Source organism: Hypanus sabinus, chromosome 21, assembly GCF_030144855.1.
Source record: "Hypanus sabinus isolate sHypSab1 chromosome 21, sHypSab1.hap1, whole genome shotgun sequence".
Taxonomy (NCBI): Eukaryota; Metazoa; Chordata; class Chondrichthyes; order Myliobatiformes; family Dasyatidae; genus Hypanus; species Hypanus sabinus.
This window is the reverse complement of record NC_082726.1, coordinates 31,048,580-31,065,608: the sequence shown is the minus strand read 5'-3', so window position 1 is coordinate 31,065,608 and position 17,029 is coordinate 31,048,580. Positions and strand designations below refer to the sequence as shown.

The following is a 17,029-nucleotide window of genomic DNA, read 5'->3' as shown; positions in this document are numbered from 1 at the left end:
AGTGTTCAATAGCTATACCTTTTTCCCCGACAAATGGCAGCGACCACGTAAAGACGTCCATGAAGTTAGGCAACCAGTAGGGATGAGGAGAACAGTTGAACTGTCGAATATTCATCACATTGTTTTCATATTTCAATACAGCAGCTGAAATGGAATGAAGTTACTCAGTGACGTAATAAATACTTCTGTGTAAAGTATTTCCTTGAAACATTGTTACCGAAAGATTTTTTGATCGATATCACTAAAATAATTCAGTGATCACCTTATCAGATATTTCTTGTACCTAATAAAGTGGCCACTCAATGTATATTCATGATCTTCTGCTGCTGTAACCAAATCACATCAAGGTTTGATGTGCATTAGGAGTTGCTCTTCTGCACACCATTGTTGCCAGCTTGAATCAGTCTGGCCATTCTTCTCTTACCTCTCCAATTATCAAAGCGTTTTTATCCACAGAACTGCTACTAACTGGATTATTTGTGTTTCTCTGTGAACTCTAGACTGCTGTGTGTGAAAATCCCAGGAGATCAACAAGTTATGAGCATCAAACTACCCCATCTGGCACCAACAATCATTCCACGGTCAAAATCACTTAGATTACATTTCTTCACCATTCTGATGTTTGAGCTGAACAAAACTGAACCTCTCGACCATGACTACATGCTTTTATGCATTGAATTGCTGTTATATGATTGGCTGTTAATCTGCATTACTTAGGTGTGCTGGTGTACCTAAATAAAGTTGCCACTGAGTGCAGCCAGATTCACCCATTTGCAATGGCCTGTTAGTGAACGTGCTGAATGAGATAAAAGTCACACAAAGCTGAATTCTTTGAGTGATCCCTAAATTAACTCATTAGCACAAGGGGTAAGCAAAACTCTACAATTGGCATTAATGTCTCAGATGAAAGAAAAGTAAACAAAAATCAGCTGGATCACTATTCCATCACCAAAAATATGTGCATATGAAAAGCAACAGTCAGGGGTGTAAAGATTACAAATTAGCCTGCAGTTACCCAGTGTATGAGCCATAAGGATAATAGGAAAGAATGACAGCATAGTTGCACAGCTTCAGCTTCAGTGACCCAGGTTCAATCCTGACCCAAGTGCTGTATGGCATCTGTAGGCTTTCCCTGTGACCATGTGGGTTTATGGGTGTTTGGCTTCCTCCCATAAATGTGCGTGTTGGTGGGTTGATTGGCTGCTGTATTCTTAATGTGTAGTTGATTGGCACAATTGGAGGATGGTGGGCAGAGGCACTGGTAAAAATGCAGAGAAAATAAAATGGGATAAAATGAATGCCTGGTGATTGGTGTGAACTCGATGGGATGAAGGGCTTAATTCCATATTGTATATTCTATGGCTAATAAATCACAAATACTGAAGAGGTAAATCTTTTAATTACAATTCAAACTTACCTTTATTGTTATAGACATCTAAATAGTTTGGTGCAGAAAAAATTGTAATTAACGATGGGAACCCAGTGGTTTGGCTTTTCCTGTACATTCTGTAGCTGTAGACACAATAACATTAACATAATTAATATAAAAAAACAAAACCATCCTCCTTGCTCATCATAAATTACAAAGTGAATGGACAAACAAAAAACGTGCTTTATAACAATGAAAACAGAAGTATGCAGATTGTAAAGAAATGTGACAGCCAATTTGTGTTTACCACTTCCTTCAAATTGCAATATACCGTAGATTCCGGACGACAGAGCGCACCTGATTAAAAGCCGCACGCTCTAATTTTAGAAAGAAAATCAATTTTGTACTTGTACAAGCCGCACCGGATTTTAAGCCGCAGGTGTCCCACGTTGTAATATGAGATATTTACACAGAAAGATATTACACGTGAGGATTTTTTAACTTTTAATTAAATCCGTATGGTAACATAAACAAATACATATTGCAAATGCTTTTTTTCTAACAGTGTCTGTAACACAGCTACTTTTAAATATACATACGTATCGGTAACACACAAATTACGTTGCGTATACTTTTTTACTGAACAGTGCACGAACAACATTCCAATATCTCCTAACGACTGGTAAAAAAAATATATATATACTGCAGCCTACCAGGAAAAGTTATTGATCGCCTTCATCTTCCTCCTGCGCACTAAAACCATCAAAGTTCTTCAGTGTCCGAATTGAATAAAACCTCAGGATCTCGTCATTCACTTCAGTCTCTTTGTTGTCGCTCTCACTTGAGCGCACGCGGTCCTCTTCATCACGCAGCAGTCCAGCCTTTCGAAACCCGCTGGTGATGGTGGATGTTGTGACACGGCTCCACGCATTTAGGATCCACTGGCAGACTTGAGTTAAAGATGCTCTTCACATGCGTCCTGTTTTGGTAAAGGATTTCTCGCCGTTCGTCATCCAAGCCTCCCACTCAACACGCAGCGCCACTTTAAATGCCCGGTTCACGCTGATGTCCAGTGGCTGCATATACTTCGTGGTTCCCCCAGGAATCACAGCTGGAATTGAGTTTGTACTCTTGATGGCAGCTTTCACTGAACTTTCATTGTCAGCCGCTTAAAAAAATCACCATCGGTGGAAGCTTTAGTCCGGATGCTGTGCAGCTCAGAACACAAGTAAAATGCGTTCTCTCATGGCCACTTGTTTTCAGTGTGATGGACGAGTCACCTTTTTTATTAACAGTCCGAGTGAGAGGCAGGTCAAACGTCAAAGGTACTTCATCCATATTTATGATATCATCTGAATTCGATGGAATTCGATGGAATTCTCCGCTATCTTTGTTTGAGTGAATGTGCGGAAGTTAGCAAGTCTTTCCTCGTGGTCGGGAGGGAGCTGCTGACACAGAGTCGTGCGTACCCTGACGGACAGGCCTTTTCGTCTCATAAATCTAAAACACTACGATGGCCCACCTCTAAAATCTTCGATTTTCATTTTGGAGGCGATTGCTTTAGCCTTCAGTCTGATCTGCACGGTGGAAACATCGCGGCCGCCTGCTCTCTGTGTGTTAACCCAGTCTTCAAGAAAGTGTTCAAGTTCGGGCCATCTGCTATGATTACCTCTGAAAGCTTTTGTCGTCTTTTTGCATTGACTCAGTTCTTCACGCTGGCGTCTCCACCGTCTCACCATCGATTCATTTATGCCAAGATTATGTGCAGCAGCTCGATTTCCTTCTTCAACCGCCAGATTGATCGCCTTTAACTTAAAAGCTGCATCATATGCTTTTCTTCGAGTGTTTTCCATGTTGATGAGGGTGAGTACAAATGACTGATTTACAATAATTTAATTGTGAAAGTGCGCTTGATTTATCGTACAATTTCATTGGACCTCTGTGAACTACTCATCAATTTTATTGGTCTACTGTTACGAGGCAAAATGTTTTTGGCGGCATGAAAAAAAAACATGCATTAGCCGCACCATAGTATAGGCCGCAGTGTTGCCGCAGTATTCAAAGCGTGGGAAAAAAGTAGCGGCTTATAGTCCGGAATTTACAGTAATGAATGAGCAGATACACAATTTCAATTCTGTTAAGGGACGCATATTGAACAGGAAGAAGTAAATTTTTAAACTTTTTTTTACATTACTGATGCAGTAAGAGAAGATCTCAGTTTAATATTCTGGCAGGTTATACTATTTGTATTCAGCTTCAAGTTTGTCAATGTTAGCTGATACTGTTCACATCATGATGGGTTTCCACTTACAACGCTCTGAGATGGATCATATATCATCAAAATCAGTGCAGTCAAATTGAAAGATTATACTTGAAATTAAGTTGAGAAGTCCAATCCAACCTCTGGGACAGGATATGATAAAACATCATGCAGATGTACTTGGAAAAGGTGCTGCAGCCCTGGGATCTTAAGTCTTTGCACAATTATGCTTGTTCTCACCCTGGCTCTGCTTATTTGATTACAGCTAGGAAACTCAGGCAGTTTTCAAATCCAGCACCCACTTGATAGATAAACACTGAACTCAATTTATGTCATTAGACATTTAAGCTGTTAACACAAACTTACACAATGTAAAATATTCATTTTACTTCTCTGGCAACAAAAATATAATGTAGTGATCCAGACTATTAGTATGTAGCATTCAGCTAGACATAAAATAAATTTGCTGAGGCATAAAGTACAGTTGATTTATAGAGTTAATTTTCATGCTTGTAGCTTCTTTTTGCTGTATTAAATCTTTCTGAGCCTGCAGTGCTGCACAAAATCCTTTTGCAATTCACTGCTCAGTATTCTGCATGAAATGTGTTTTGCACAAAAGGATGCAAGGTTTTCCACATAGTTACAGGCTGTACAAACAATAAGATATACAATCCAAGAGACTACATTCATCGAGTGCACATGGGACACCGTTTGTGCACCATAAGGATAGATCCAGCTGGACCCATTCCTTGCACATTTTGAGCTTGCACCAAAGAAACTGGGAATGCAATGGACCCCAAATCAGAACAAAATAACTACAACAGGTATAGAGCACTGCCAAAGGTTGGCACAATCATACTTGTGGTCAAATTAAAAATACGAAAAATGTGAAAACAAAGCACAGATACTTTGCGACTTTATTAATATTATGTCATATGCTCCATTTTCAGTATATTTAATTTTTGAGCTGTAATTGTGAAAATACAATCTTGTCTGCAAAATGAAAAATACATCTGAACCACTTCCAATTACTAAAGGTATTACACTGGACAACAAAGATTTTACTTTTGGGTGTATTAATAGATTTTGGGCTGCTGATCACAAAAGTCGCCATGAAATTTCCCTATCACGCACCATTTGTTTCAAATCACCTTTATTTGCTATTTCAATTCATAATCCAATTCAGAATAACTGATGCCAAGATTAAGGAAGGCTTTCTTGTTGGTCCACAATCAGAGGTCATCAATAACAGACAATTCAAAGAATTTCAAGGGGGGAACAGAGAAAATCGCATGGAAGGAATTCAAGGATGTTGTTGAAAATCTTCTTGGCAACTGCGGAGCAGCAACTACATATAGCTGGTTGACAGCCTGCTTCAAGCATACAAAAACCTGGAAACTTAAGCAAGAAGCCTCAGGCACTGAGTACAAATGAAAATCATCAACTTCATTGAACTATTGCAAAGCACAGGCATTGTTATGCAATTAAATGCATTATATTCAATAAAAGTTAATTTCTTGTTTCTCCAAATTCCTACATGATACAAGTAGTCTGAAATTATATTTGTGTTTGATTCAAGTGGTCTATCGCAAACAAAAGAAAATCTGAGGAAGCAACACTTCCAAAAATAAATTATAGTCTAGTGTTATTCTTCCCATTTCATTCTGTATTGAACAGTATTAATAAATGAATGACTCTTTTGTTACGTTTTTAAAAAGCAAGCGTAATTTCAGAAAATTTCAGCGATAGGTTTAGTCAAAGTATTTCAGCTTGTTTATTTTTCCACTGTGTTCACTAACACTAACTGAGAGGAGACCTGATAGAGGTATAACAAAGTATGAGAGGCGTAGATAGGGGAGATAGTCAGAAGTCTTTCCCCATTACGGTAAAGAATAAAAGGCAAAGAGGGGATCTGAAGAAGACCTCCCCTCTCCCGCCAGATAATCCAGAATATACTGTCTAAGAAGTTTGAGAAAGATACTCCCAACATTTAAGAAACAACTTAACGAGCACTTGACTTGCCAAAGCAAGATGACTACAAAATAAACCCTGGTAAACGAGAATAGAATAACTTGAGAAACAGCATGGACATGTTGGGCCAAAGGACCTATTTGTTTACTGTATGATTCTGTGACTAACATTGCTGCACTGAAGTTCAGTGAATCAGTTAAAATAGTGATAAAGTCCTGTGGCTACTAGTGTTCCACAGGGATCAACGCTGGGATATTTATTGTTCATTATTTATATAATTGATTTTGATGGGCTTGGTTAGTAAAATTACAGATGATACTAAAATAGGTGGGATCGTAGACAGTGAATAAAGTTATGATAACTTGATAAGCTAGGTTAGCAGGCCAAGAACTAGAAAACTACATTCAATCCAGTTAAGCATGAGGTGCTGCATTTTTGGGGAAGTCAAATCTGGGTAGGACCCTGGAAAATGTTGTAGAATAAAGGGATCTAGAAGTACAGGTACATAGTTTGCTGAAAAATACCTCTGAACTACTTCCAAATACTAAAATGTTATTCTTCATAGGGTGGTGAAGAAGGTGCTTGGCAGGCTAGACTTCAAGGGAATAAGTACAAGAGAAGGGGCATTGACAAGATGCTGGCAAGGCCACACTTGGGGAATATTATATATAGTTTTGGTAACCCTGTAAAAGGAATGATGTCATAAAGTTGGAAAGAATACAAAGATTATTTATGAGAATGTTGCCAGGACTCAAGGGCCTGAGTTATAAAGAGATGTTCAAGCAGCATCTATGGGAAGAAATGAGCTGAAGTTCCACTTGCAGACTATTTGTTGCTTCAGTTTAAGATCGTGTTAGGATAACCAGGTTGCACACTGTTCAGTGTTTCTTTGGAGGTTAACTTTCAGGGATTCTAGAGCCAAAGTACAGTTTGCAACCTTGGTAGATAGTTACAAGAAAAAGTAAATTCAAGCTCAATGAAAGTCTTAGTCCGAAACGTCAACTGTTTGTTCATTCCATCAATGCTGCTTGACCTGCTGAGTTCCTTCAGCATTTCGTGTGTTGCTTCAATGAAAGATTCATTGTCAAGCTAAGCTACATTTAGATTAGACATAGGACACACTAGTTCACTCTTTTCCACCAATTATACTGAGAGAAATAACACAAATAAAACTTACAGAAGAGGAAATTAGCATAAAAACCTTGGGGAAGTTTAGTTCACTTCAAAGAGATTTATCAGTCACGACAACCTTGTAATTATGAGCTCTTGAAGGGCAAGTATCGGGTAGCAGTTAAAACAGAAAAGAAAGCTAATGAGACAGGAACATTATAGAGCACTTGAAGATGCAATCGAGACGAACCTTCAGCCCACTCAAGGTTGAAATGTCCAAATAGGGGGATCAATTTCAAGTAGAGGCTGCATAATATATATGACCACTAAAGGCTTAGAGAATATAAGATCGTCACCAAACTGCAATGAAATATATTTCCAATCAATTACTAAATTAAAAGATGCAATATTAAATTATGTCATTCCTAGTCTATGAACTTAGCTAAGTTGCACAGTACATGATCCTAGTTAAATCCCTGGGTTGCAGATTTAAAACTCAGTGACAATTGTTCAGTTACCTCTACATCTTCAGTTGCAAAAACTGAAGTGCTGCTCAGAACTACAATTATGATCTCAATGTATTTCAAGATAAGAATTTCAAAACGTACTCAGGCAATGTACAACTTAAAAATAACATTCCAAGGTTATTCTGATCTATTCCCCACATAAGTTATGCACATTATTTAGACAAGATTTAGAAGTTTATCTTTGCCATTTTAGAACATGAGTTAGTGATGTGAATTTTCCAATGGCAATCTGGGCCTGGTATCAGGAATTAAGCTTGCCAATAATGGGTATAGTCCAACACTAGAAAATCAAATAATCATTCCCTTGTGCAAAACTTTACACCAAATGTTAACTGATTCTTCCATTATAAAGTGCATCAAAGTCTAACTTAAGACATATTTAACATTGAAGCTAATCACCAGATGGCAATTCAAGAGTGCAAATCCTACCAGGTTTTTAAGAATAGTGTAACCCAACAATACTAAGGTAAAATGAGTATTTGCGCTTTGTACACGTCACGCAATACCATGTTTTCAATATTGCATATCTGCAACGCACCAGATTACAAAGGATTTTCTTTTAAAAATCATCAGATGAGATCAGATCATCCACTCCTTCATCTTTTCATATCATAAATTACAAATCCATATCTCAATGTCTCCAGAGTACATATTTTGTGGAATCTTATTTGAGAGCTAAACTTTAAGATGAAGATAGTAAACACATACAAACAAGCTGCACGAACTCAGCAGGTCAGGCAGCGTCCGTTGAAAGGAGCAGTCAACGTTCCGGGCCGAGACCCTTCATCAGGACTAAAGGGGGGGGGGCAGGGGCCTATAAAGAAGGTGGGGGGAGGGTGGAAAGCCAATCAGAGGAAAGATCAAGGGGTGGGGGAGGGGAAGCAGGAATGATGAAGATGAAGATGGTGTTTTTTTGTTGAGTAAAAGTACTACAGATGTCGTAAATCTGAAATTGAAATTGAAATAGAAAATGCTGGAGATGTACAGTACTTATCAGATCAGGTTGCATCTATAGACAGAAATAATTAATGTTTTTGATCCATGATCTTTCATCACAGTTTGGAAAAGTTACAGCACTTAATGTTTCTGGTTGCACTGTAAAGGGAAGGGTAGAGTACTGAATGCATGCTGAGAAAATAGAGTTTGAATGACAGAGCAACAGTGTTTCCACTACTTGAAATATGTTAGATTTCCAACTTACCCTAAAATATCATCAACCTAAAAAAACAACTCAGTTTCTCCAGTGATGCTGCCTAATTTCCCACTATTTCCAATATTACTATGTCAAATGAACAAATGTTTCAAATGAATTGAGAAAATTTCTTACCCTGCATCCTGGGCTTCATGAGCACGAATAATTGATAGCAAATTATTATTTTGAAGAAATTCACAGACAGCTGGGTAGCTGAAACAAGAAAGTATTTTTAATTTAAAAACACAGAAATCTAAAATTTAATGCACAGAGTCAGTCTGCCCATTAACTGTACCTGTAGAAGTAGGAACATCCCCGCACTGTATTATGACTGAAGTGATCTTGCGTTTTTTCATTTCCAAAATCCTCTGAAGGATCTGACCACAACAAGTCACACATTGGCCCAAAAGCAGGTGGCTCCTTAAACCTATCTAACTGCGAAGAGACATGTCAAGAAAACAAGAAAGTCAATACAGTATACATCAATGAATCGCATTCTGAGCTGAACTTCCACTTCCTTTCTTCTAACACAATTTAAACTGATTTAGAAATTCATCATCAAATTGGTGTCATAACAAGTCAAAATGCTCAATTCAGAAGCAAGCAGCTTCTGAGATTCACCATACGGCAGGAACCACAGTTTTTTTTTGGGGGGGTAGATTATTCACTTACTCTAATAATTTTGTTAAGCATTAAATATTGTCCTTATGAGTCACATACATATTCTGTGAATGTCACTTCCAGATCAGAGAGCTCAAATAATATACTGGTTCAAATGATGACTGAATGTTTTCAAGAGTAAGAACTCCTTTGAAGAACTTCCTCAACACAAGAGATTCTGCAGATGCTAGAAATCTTTAGTAACATGCTCCCACACAAAACGTTGGAGGAACTCAGCAAGCCAGGCAGCATCTATTGAGGGGAATAAACAGTTGACGTTTCTGGCCAAAACCCTTCTTCAGGACTGGGAAGGAAAGGGGCAGAAGCCAGATTAGGAGGGTAGAGGAGAAGCTGGGAGGTGATAGGTGAGACCAGGTGAAGAAGAAGGTGGGTGAAGAAAGGGGATAAAGTAAGAAGTTGAGAAAGGATATATGGAAGAGATAACCTAATAGGAGAGGACAGTGAACTTTAGAAGAAAGGAAAGGAGGGCAACGGGAAGTATTGGCGAGAACAGAAATTTGTACTTCAGAGTCATGAAATTCAAGGCATAAAATTTTTAAAAAGTTATTAATGATATAAAATTACAGGCTAAAGTGGCATACACTTGCTGAAGGAAAGGATTAGAGGACTGAAACTTATCAGTTGGACATCACTGAAGAATTGAGCTTCTTAAAAGGAGCAATGGACTTAATTCTTTAATCTGTGGGATGGAGACGGTATCCAAAACACTGAACAAATAATTTTATACTTTAATTATACAATCCCACCCATTACAAACATGGGCTGTGAAAATCCACAGCAGACATTACAATTTCTGTTCATATCCTCGAGAAATGTCACCACTGCAATCAATAATGATTTATGTAATGATTTTAAATATCACATAAAATACTTACTCTTCTAATATCTTCTAAACTATGAATTTCTGGTGAAAGCCCCCCATGAACACAAAGAAATTGCTGGTTCAGAAGTGCAGCAAGAGGAAGGCAGTCAAAAGCGTCCATGCAGGCATCATACACTCTTTCAGAATATTTGATCTTACCTATGTAGAAATACTAAAGATTAATATTCAGATATTGAACTTGTTTCTTGTAATATCAAATGACTATTGTAGTTATTTATCTTTATCTACCTTACTACTGAGATCCCTTTTGGTAACATTTACCCCCGGAGTTGTTGACTTCCAAATAGTTCCTAATAGCCAATAAATGCACTCTCCTTTTGCCCCTGCTCTTCCCATATTATTCAACTTGGAGGCTCCAACCAGCTAGGGCCAGAAGAATAATTCTTCATGGAAGCGTAGTCAGAGACGCTTGGCCATCAAACACAAAGCATACGTGCTTGAATCTATTCACACACGTAGGCATATGCCAGAAATCAGAGCTTTTTCACTCAGACAAAACACTTAACGCAATGCCACTAAAAAGGCCACAATAGATGTTACTGACTCTGCTAAGGCTGAAATTTGAACAGGAGATTTCCAGTCTCCATAATACATGGGCTCTCTTTGATAACCCATCTAAAAATTCATCTTGCATTTAACACAAATAAATTTCCCTACTTCTGTAAAGTCCTCTACCTTCTCACCCAATCAATTTCAGTAGTAGATGGTATGCACTGCTAGAATCATTGACAGCGATAAACAAGCACTCAAGTGCTGTTTAACTGGACTGATACTAACTTAGAGGTATAGCTGACACTTTATTTAATGCAAAGTTAAATGGAAGCTCAGAAATTAACCAACTGTTTAATTCTAAATGTTTCTGTGACCGGGCTACAGAGACTGAAGTTCAGTCATTACAGGCTCCATGCAAAAATCACAGTGTTACTATTTGCCCAACAATAACAACTGCAGAACCGTATGGTCATCCCAGTCTACAGGAACCACAGGGCAAGCAAGAGATTATTACCTTCTCCTCAATCCTCCAGACCATTATGAATAGAGTTACTAAATGAAAGACGAATCCTTTGCAACACAAGTTAATATTTACTCACATTCTTGTTTAAATGTGAAATATTCTGTGAGGTGTCTGCATTCGTGATTCCCTCGTAAAAGGAATAAAGTACTTGGGTATAGAATCTTGAGAGTCCACAAATAGAGAACACACTGTTAGGGAAAAAAAAGGTCAGGATTCAAGCTACCAACTCATTACACACATAGTGCTACTCCTCCAGAGGAATTAGTGAAATACAGCAAAAGTTAACTCATCAGTATGGCTGACAATAGATCATTTTTAATAATTCACTTATTGGTACAACATGAACTGTTGTTTTAAGTCACTTTTATTTCTAAATTACACTCCAGCTTTAGTGCTGAAAAAGACTTTCCGAGTCAGTTCGTCAACGTTTTGCATGTCATGTTCAATGAAAGGTAGATACAGGAAAAAAAAATCATATCAAACTGGTAGTGGAAGAACAGCACTAATTAGACACATTGTAAGATTCCCAATACTGTGAACTGATTGTACAATACCAGTGGAAATGAGGGAAAAAGCAAATAAATGTTAAGATGCAGATTTACAACCTCAGAATATCCCAACCAGTGCACAAAATAATTTTGCAATCTGTTGTCACTGTTTCAAAAGTAAAAATGAAGTTTGCAAAGAGGATCAAGCTGAGTTTATTGTCATGTGCACAAATATGGAGAGGTTTGACAGACTTACGGCAATATCACAGGCACAGTTTCTTAAAACACATAGAACCTACATTGTACATAAAAAAGGTGTGATAACATAGTTGCCTTTTGAGTGATGGACTGTTAAGCAGAAATTACAAGGGACATGGGAGAAAGTTCTCCTGCTCTTCAAATTATTGCCATCGTTTACATCCATTTGAAATGGCAAACATTACCTTAGTTCAACACCTCTTCTAAATGATGAAAGTTCATCTTAGGACTAAATGATGGAATCCTTCTCAAATTTAGCCTTTTTTCTAGACTATCAAGCAGTGGAAACATTCTCTCAACATTTACTTTATTCTGCCCTCTATTAATTTTTATAAGCTACAGTGAAACTTTGTTTTGATATTTCATTCTGCTAAATTCCAGAAACTGAAGATACCTGTAGCAATTAATCCAGCTCACTATGCTGCACCACCTCAATGGCAAGCATACCTTCTATAAGCAGAATTAATCAGATGCTGTCTCAGCAATTGCAGCAAGATTCCTTTCTTGTATGTTCAGGATTCTTAGCTAACAGATTATATCTGTTCCCAATTATTTGCTAAACCTGAATGATAATATTATGAACAAGAAGAAATTTGCAGATGCTAATAATATGATCTATGTACAAGGGCACCAAATCTCTGGATATCAACACATTAGATTCTCATCTCCTAAAGAAAATCTGTTTTGCTATACTTACTAGGGTAAATAAAATCTATCTGTGAATAAACTGTTGCTTGACTGATTTATAAAACTTTATAGCATCCAACTCCTCTTCCCACCTAGATGATCACAATATTACATTCAAACTCCTTATAATATCCCACTAAATGCTGAACATCAAACTTAAAATGATCCACTCTTCCTGCTGTTAACCAATCGTCAATCCTTTTTATTATACTCAAAGTCAAGTCAAAGTACATTTATTATTAAATATGTATACTTTATACAACCTTAAGATTCGTCTTCTTACAGGCAGCCACAAAACAAATAAACCCAATAGAGCCCATTAAAACAAATGACGATTCACCCCACATGCAGTGAAAAAACAAGAGGAATAAAACGTGCAAACAATAAAAGTAAACAAATAGCATTCAGAACTGAAGTTCACACTGTGATCGCTGCAGGCCACAGTTTGGTGTGGAAATGAGAAAAACTCACTGGGTAACAAACTGAAGTTCAGTGCGGAGACAAGTACACCTCATGAAGCAGAGATCTGAACCAGCCCCTGCCTCGCCTCCAGCCCAAAACCCTGTCTTTTTCAATCTGCCCGGTGTACAAATGGTCCTCAAAATGCTCTAGGACCCAGAACCTGCCGCTTCAATTAGCTCTCGGGCAGGTGTTCCAGCACCTCAATGCGGCCCAAACCAACATTACCAGTTTGGCTCAGCACTTAAATTAATCAAATCTCAGGTCTCTCCTTGCTCTCAGGCTCAGGTCAGGGCTCCACCAGCTCGACTCTGCATCACCTCCGCTCACCTTATCACTGTTCTGCCAAATCTAACTGCCTCCACATTCACTCCAGGAATGGCCAAACATTGGCTCATTCCTCACTCTATGGCCCAAAAGCCACTACCTCAATTCAGCCTGAACACACCACTCCATAGCTGTTCTGCACCTTCGAGACCTCAGTTCCAACTGCAAAAATGCCAGGTCATATAGGCGGTTCAAAAGCTCAACTCTGACAGTAAAGTTACAGCTTATTGTTTGCAGTGACCGTTTTGCAGAAAAAAATGTAATTAATGAAATATTTGGTTATCTTCTTTGTTTTATTTGTTACCAGCAACCAGTCGCTAAACTTTGCCAGCACCATCTTAAACTGGAAGGGTTACTCAGCAAACCTTTGAGCTCAATACATATACATTCATATGAATTATGGGCAAAAGTAGACCACTTGTTCTTTGAATCTGCTCTGCTATTAAATATGCTTATAAATTATCTGCACATTGCAATCTACCCACTAGTTTGTCATGCCCTCAGGTCATCAATAATCTACCATTTCCCTTGGGAGAAGAATATTAAACACTCTCAACTTCCCAGAGTTGCACTTCTGTCTTAAATGGACGAATTGTATTTTCCAATTCTCTTTGAAGAGAAGGCAATCCTTCCATGTCCACCCAGCTAGGATATACAATCTCTGTCTCCTACAATGCCATCCTCTTCTCTCACTTTTCCATCTCTACCACATCATTTCTTAAGGTGAGGCCCTTAGAGTCAATGCAACAAAGATTTAACAGGTCTGGACTCTATGTGTTAAATTTAAATAGCAGATTGCAATTATTCCTAGTAACTTAGATGACTAAAGTTTAAGACTGAAATTTTCAAGAAATAACAAGGACACAGACAGACAGACACGAGGAAATCTGCAGATACTGGAAATTCAAACAACAACACAAAATGCTGGTGGTACACAGCAGGCCAGGCAGCATCTATAGGGAGAAGCGCTGTCAACGTTTCGGGCCGAGACCCTTCAGCAGGTCCTGACAAAGGGTCTTGGCTCAAAACGTCAACAGCGCTTCTCCCTATAGATGCTACCAGACAGACAGACATACTTTATTGATCCCAAGGGAAATTGGGTTTCGTTACAGATGCACCAACCAAGAATAGAGTAGAAATATAGTAAAATAAAGCCAAAAATAATTAAATGATAATAATGATGGAATGGTTAGAGAGAAACTGCTTTTGCTGGTTAAAGAATACAGCATAAGAAAAACTACTTTGAAAATTAGAGCCAAGCTTTTCCATAGCAAACTTCATAAGCACGTGCATTCAAAGAATATTAAATATTTGGACAAATACTAATTGCAGTTCTTGATAATTCTTAATTTTAAATTTGCAAACTTAATTTAATTTTAATATTTTTTTATTTATTAATAGCACAAAGATATTTGGAATTACACCATTTTAAATGCATCACCTACTGCCATACCTTCTATCTGATTTCTCAATCTTCCACAGGCAACCTATATCTTATACAGTACCTATCATTTATTTAAGATTTCAGTCAAATTAACTGTGTCATTCTCAACTAATGTAGGATTACCTAGTGAAACTCTCAACAATATTCCTAATCAATACCATCTTATTGCAAAGGACAGCATCTAAAATTGCTTTTCCATTTTCAACTCTATGACATTGCTCTAGGAAACTATTAAGTACATTTTATGAATTTATCTTCAAGAATATTTTGCCAATCTGTCAAAATTATCAGGGAATAAGCTCATCATTTCATAATTTTCAACACTATGCCCAAGCTATGACTGGACATAGTGAGATTATAAAGAGATGTAGAAAAAATAGGTGAGTCAGCAAAGAGCCAGTAAAAAGGAGGCAATCAGCAGGGAAATTGCAAGATTGTCTATTTTAGCGAGAAATATAATAAGGAGCTGCACTTACCTAAATGAAGAGAGATTGCAGTGCTCTTACATGAGGAGAGATATGGGTGGCTTGTTGTATGATTCACTCAAGGCTAACATGTATGTACAAGAAGAAATTAGGATCACTGATGGAAAATTATTTACTGTTAGAGAAACTGAAGACAAATGTTTGGACCACATCTGAAGTAATTATGTACAAAACTTTTTTCCTTATTTAAGGAAGGATGTTAAGGTGTTGGAGCAGAGAAGGCTTTGTAGTCTAAGCCTGAAATAGATGAGTTGTTTAAATGAAAAGGTTGGAGTCTGTATCTGCTGGAGCTTGGAAGACAGAAGGGATTGATTGGAACCTACAAGACACCGAGAGCTTCAGATAGGTAGATATATAAGCTGAACAAACAATGAACCCATGAACAATACATCACTTGTATTTTCCCTCTTCTTTGCACTACTTATTTAATTTTTAAATGTACTTATTGTATTTATAGCTGTTTTTATTATGCACTGTAATATACTGCTGCTGCAAAACAACAAATTTCATGACATATGCCAGTGATATTAAACTTCATTCTGATATTGACAAGATGCTTCCTCTTGTGGGAAAATTTAGAACTGGGACTACTGTTTAAAAATAAGGGTTGCCTATTTGACGTGATATGGCAAAAGAATTCCTCCTAGTGGGCTGTCTTTCAGGCAATGGAAGCCAAGCCTTTGACAATTCTTAAGGCAGTGGTATTGTAGATATATTCTTGATAGGCAAGGGAGTGAAAGGCCATTGAGGTTTGAGTGAAAAATAAAGTTGAGGTTCTTATGAGATCAACCCTTAAATAGCAGACCTGCTCTAATTTGTATACCATTATGTAGCACAACTGCTTTTAGAGGTCTCATAGGTTACTTCTATAAATCATTTGTATTACTTGTTATCTAATGTTTCCACACAAACTTTTACTTTCCAGTTTTCCTGGTTCATGTACGTCATGTCACTCATTACCATCAGATCTGTTCTACAATCCTTTCTTGTTTCACCCTTCCCTTCTAAATATTAAGAACCTGAAGTAAATCCCAATCTCAGTAAATATTCAAACATAAGAGCAATCAGACCGAATCACCTTTACTTATACTTCATATAAATTTTTGCAAATATTTTGTTAATTTCAAGAAAGCTATTTTAATAGTATATTGCGATCTTTAATACAAGAGATTCTGCAGATGCTGGACATCCAGAGTACCACACACAAAATGCTGGAGGAACTCAGCATGCTAGGCAGCATTTATGGAAAGGAATAAAGAGTAGACATTTCAGACCAAGGCTCTTCATCAGTACTCGCACCAGTCCTGATATTACCCAACTTGCTGAGTTCCTCCAGTATTTGGTGTGTTACTCTATACTATGACCGTTGCAATTTGTGATTCTTATTAATCTTTTCCAATCAATTCTACCTGAACAATGATACTGCTTTGATATTGTTAATGCATTTTACATACCCCTTTAAAAAAAATTGAGTTTTGTCCATGATGCTGGTCATCCTATTAGACAGAACATTGTCTCAATCTATACAAGTGGAGCTTATATCTGTGGTACAGCTCAGTTTCTCCAAACACCACAAATCAAAACCTTTCTCTCACTACTTTCTTTGAGCAAGGCATTCAACACTTTAAATTTAAACCTACGCAAGTTTAAATTTAGACTACTATTACTAATCTGAGATCCTGCATTTTAATTTCGACCCTGGCTCTTGACGATCGCCCCCCACAATCTGCATCAAGAAAGCTCACTGACACCTCTGCTTCCTCTGGAGGCTACAGAAATTTGGCATGTCCCTGTCAACCCTTACAACTTTTATCGACGGTCCATAGAAAGCATCGGGATGCATCACTGCTTGGAATGGCAACTGCACTGCCGA

General features: G+C 37.7%; 1 protein-coding gene and 1 non-coding gene across 3 annotated transcripts in view; both read right to left on the bottom strand.

The window, feature by feature from the left end:
- The window catches only part of LOC132378918 (serine/threonine-protein phosphatase 2B catalytic subunit beta isoform), a 95,228-nt gene that overhangs the window by 30,385 nt on the left and 47,814 nt on the right, over positions 1–17,029 (bottom strand). For both annotated transcript variants that reach the window (XM_059946234.1, XM_059946235.1), the window contains exons 4-9: positions 11,085–11,196; positions 9,986–10,131; positions 8,725–8,864; positions 8,565–8,642; positions 1,418–1,512; positions 19–144 (exon numbers count right to left, since the gene is read on the bottom strand). In XM_059946234.1, the coding sequence (XP_059802217.1) occupies positions 19–144; positions 1,418–1,512; positions 8,565–8,642; positions 8,725–8,864; positions 9,986–10,131; positions 11,085–11,196 (697 nt within the window). The remainder of the gene's footprint in view (positions 1–18; positions 145–1,417; positions 1,513–8,564; positions 8,643–8,724; positions 8,865–9,985; positions 10,132–11,084; positions 11,197–17,029) is intronic.
- Positions 10,845–10,982, bottom strand: LOC132379287 (small nucleolar RNA SNORA84). The gene has a single exon (XR_009507360.1). It is a non-coding gene; the product is annotated as a small nucleolar RNA SNORA84 (small nucleolar RNA).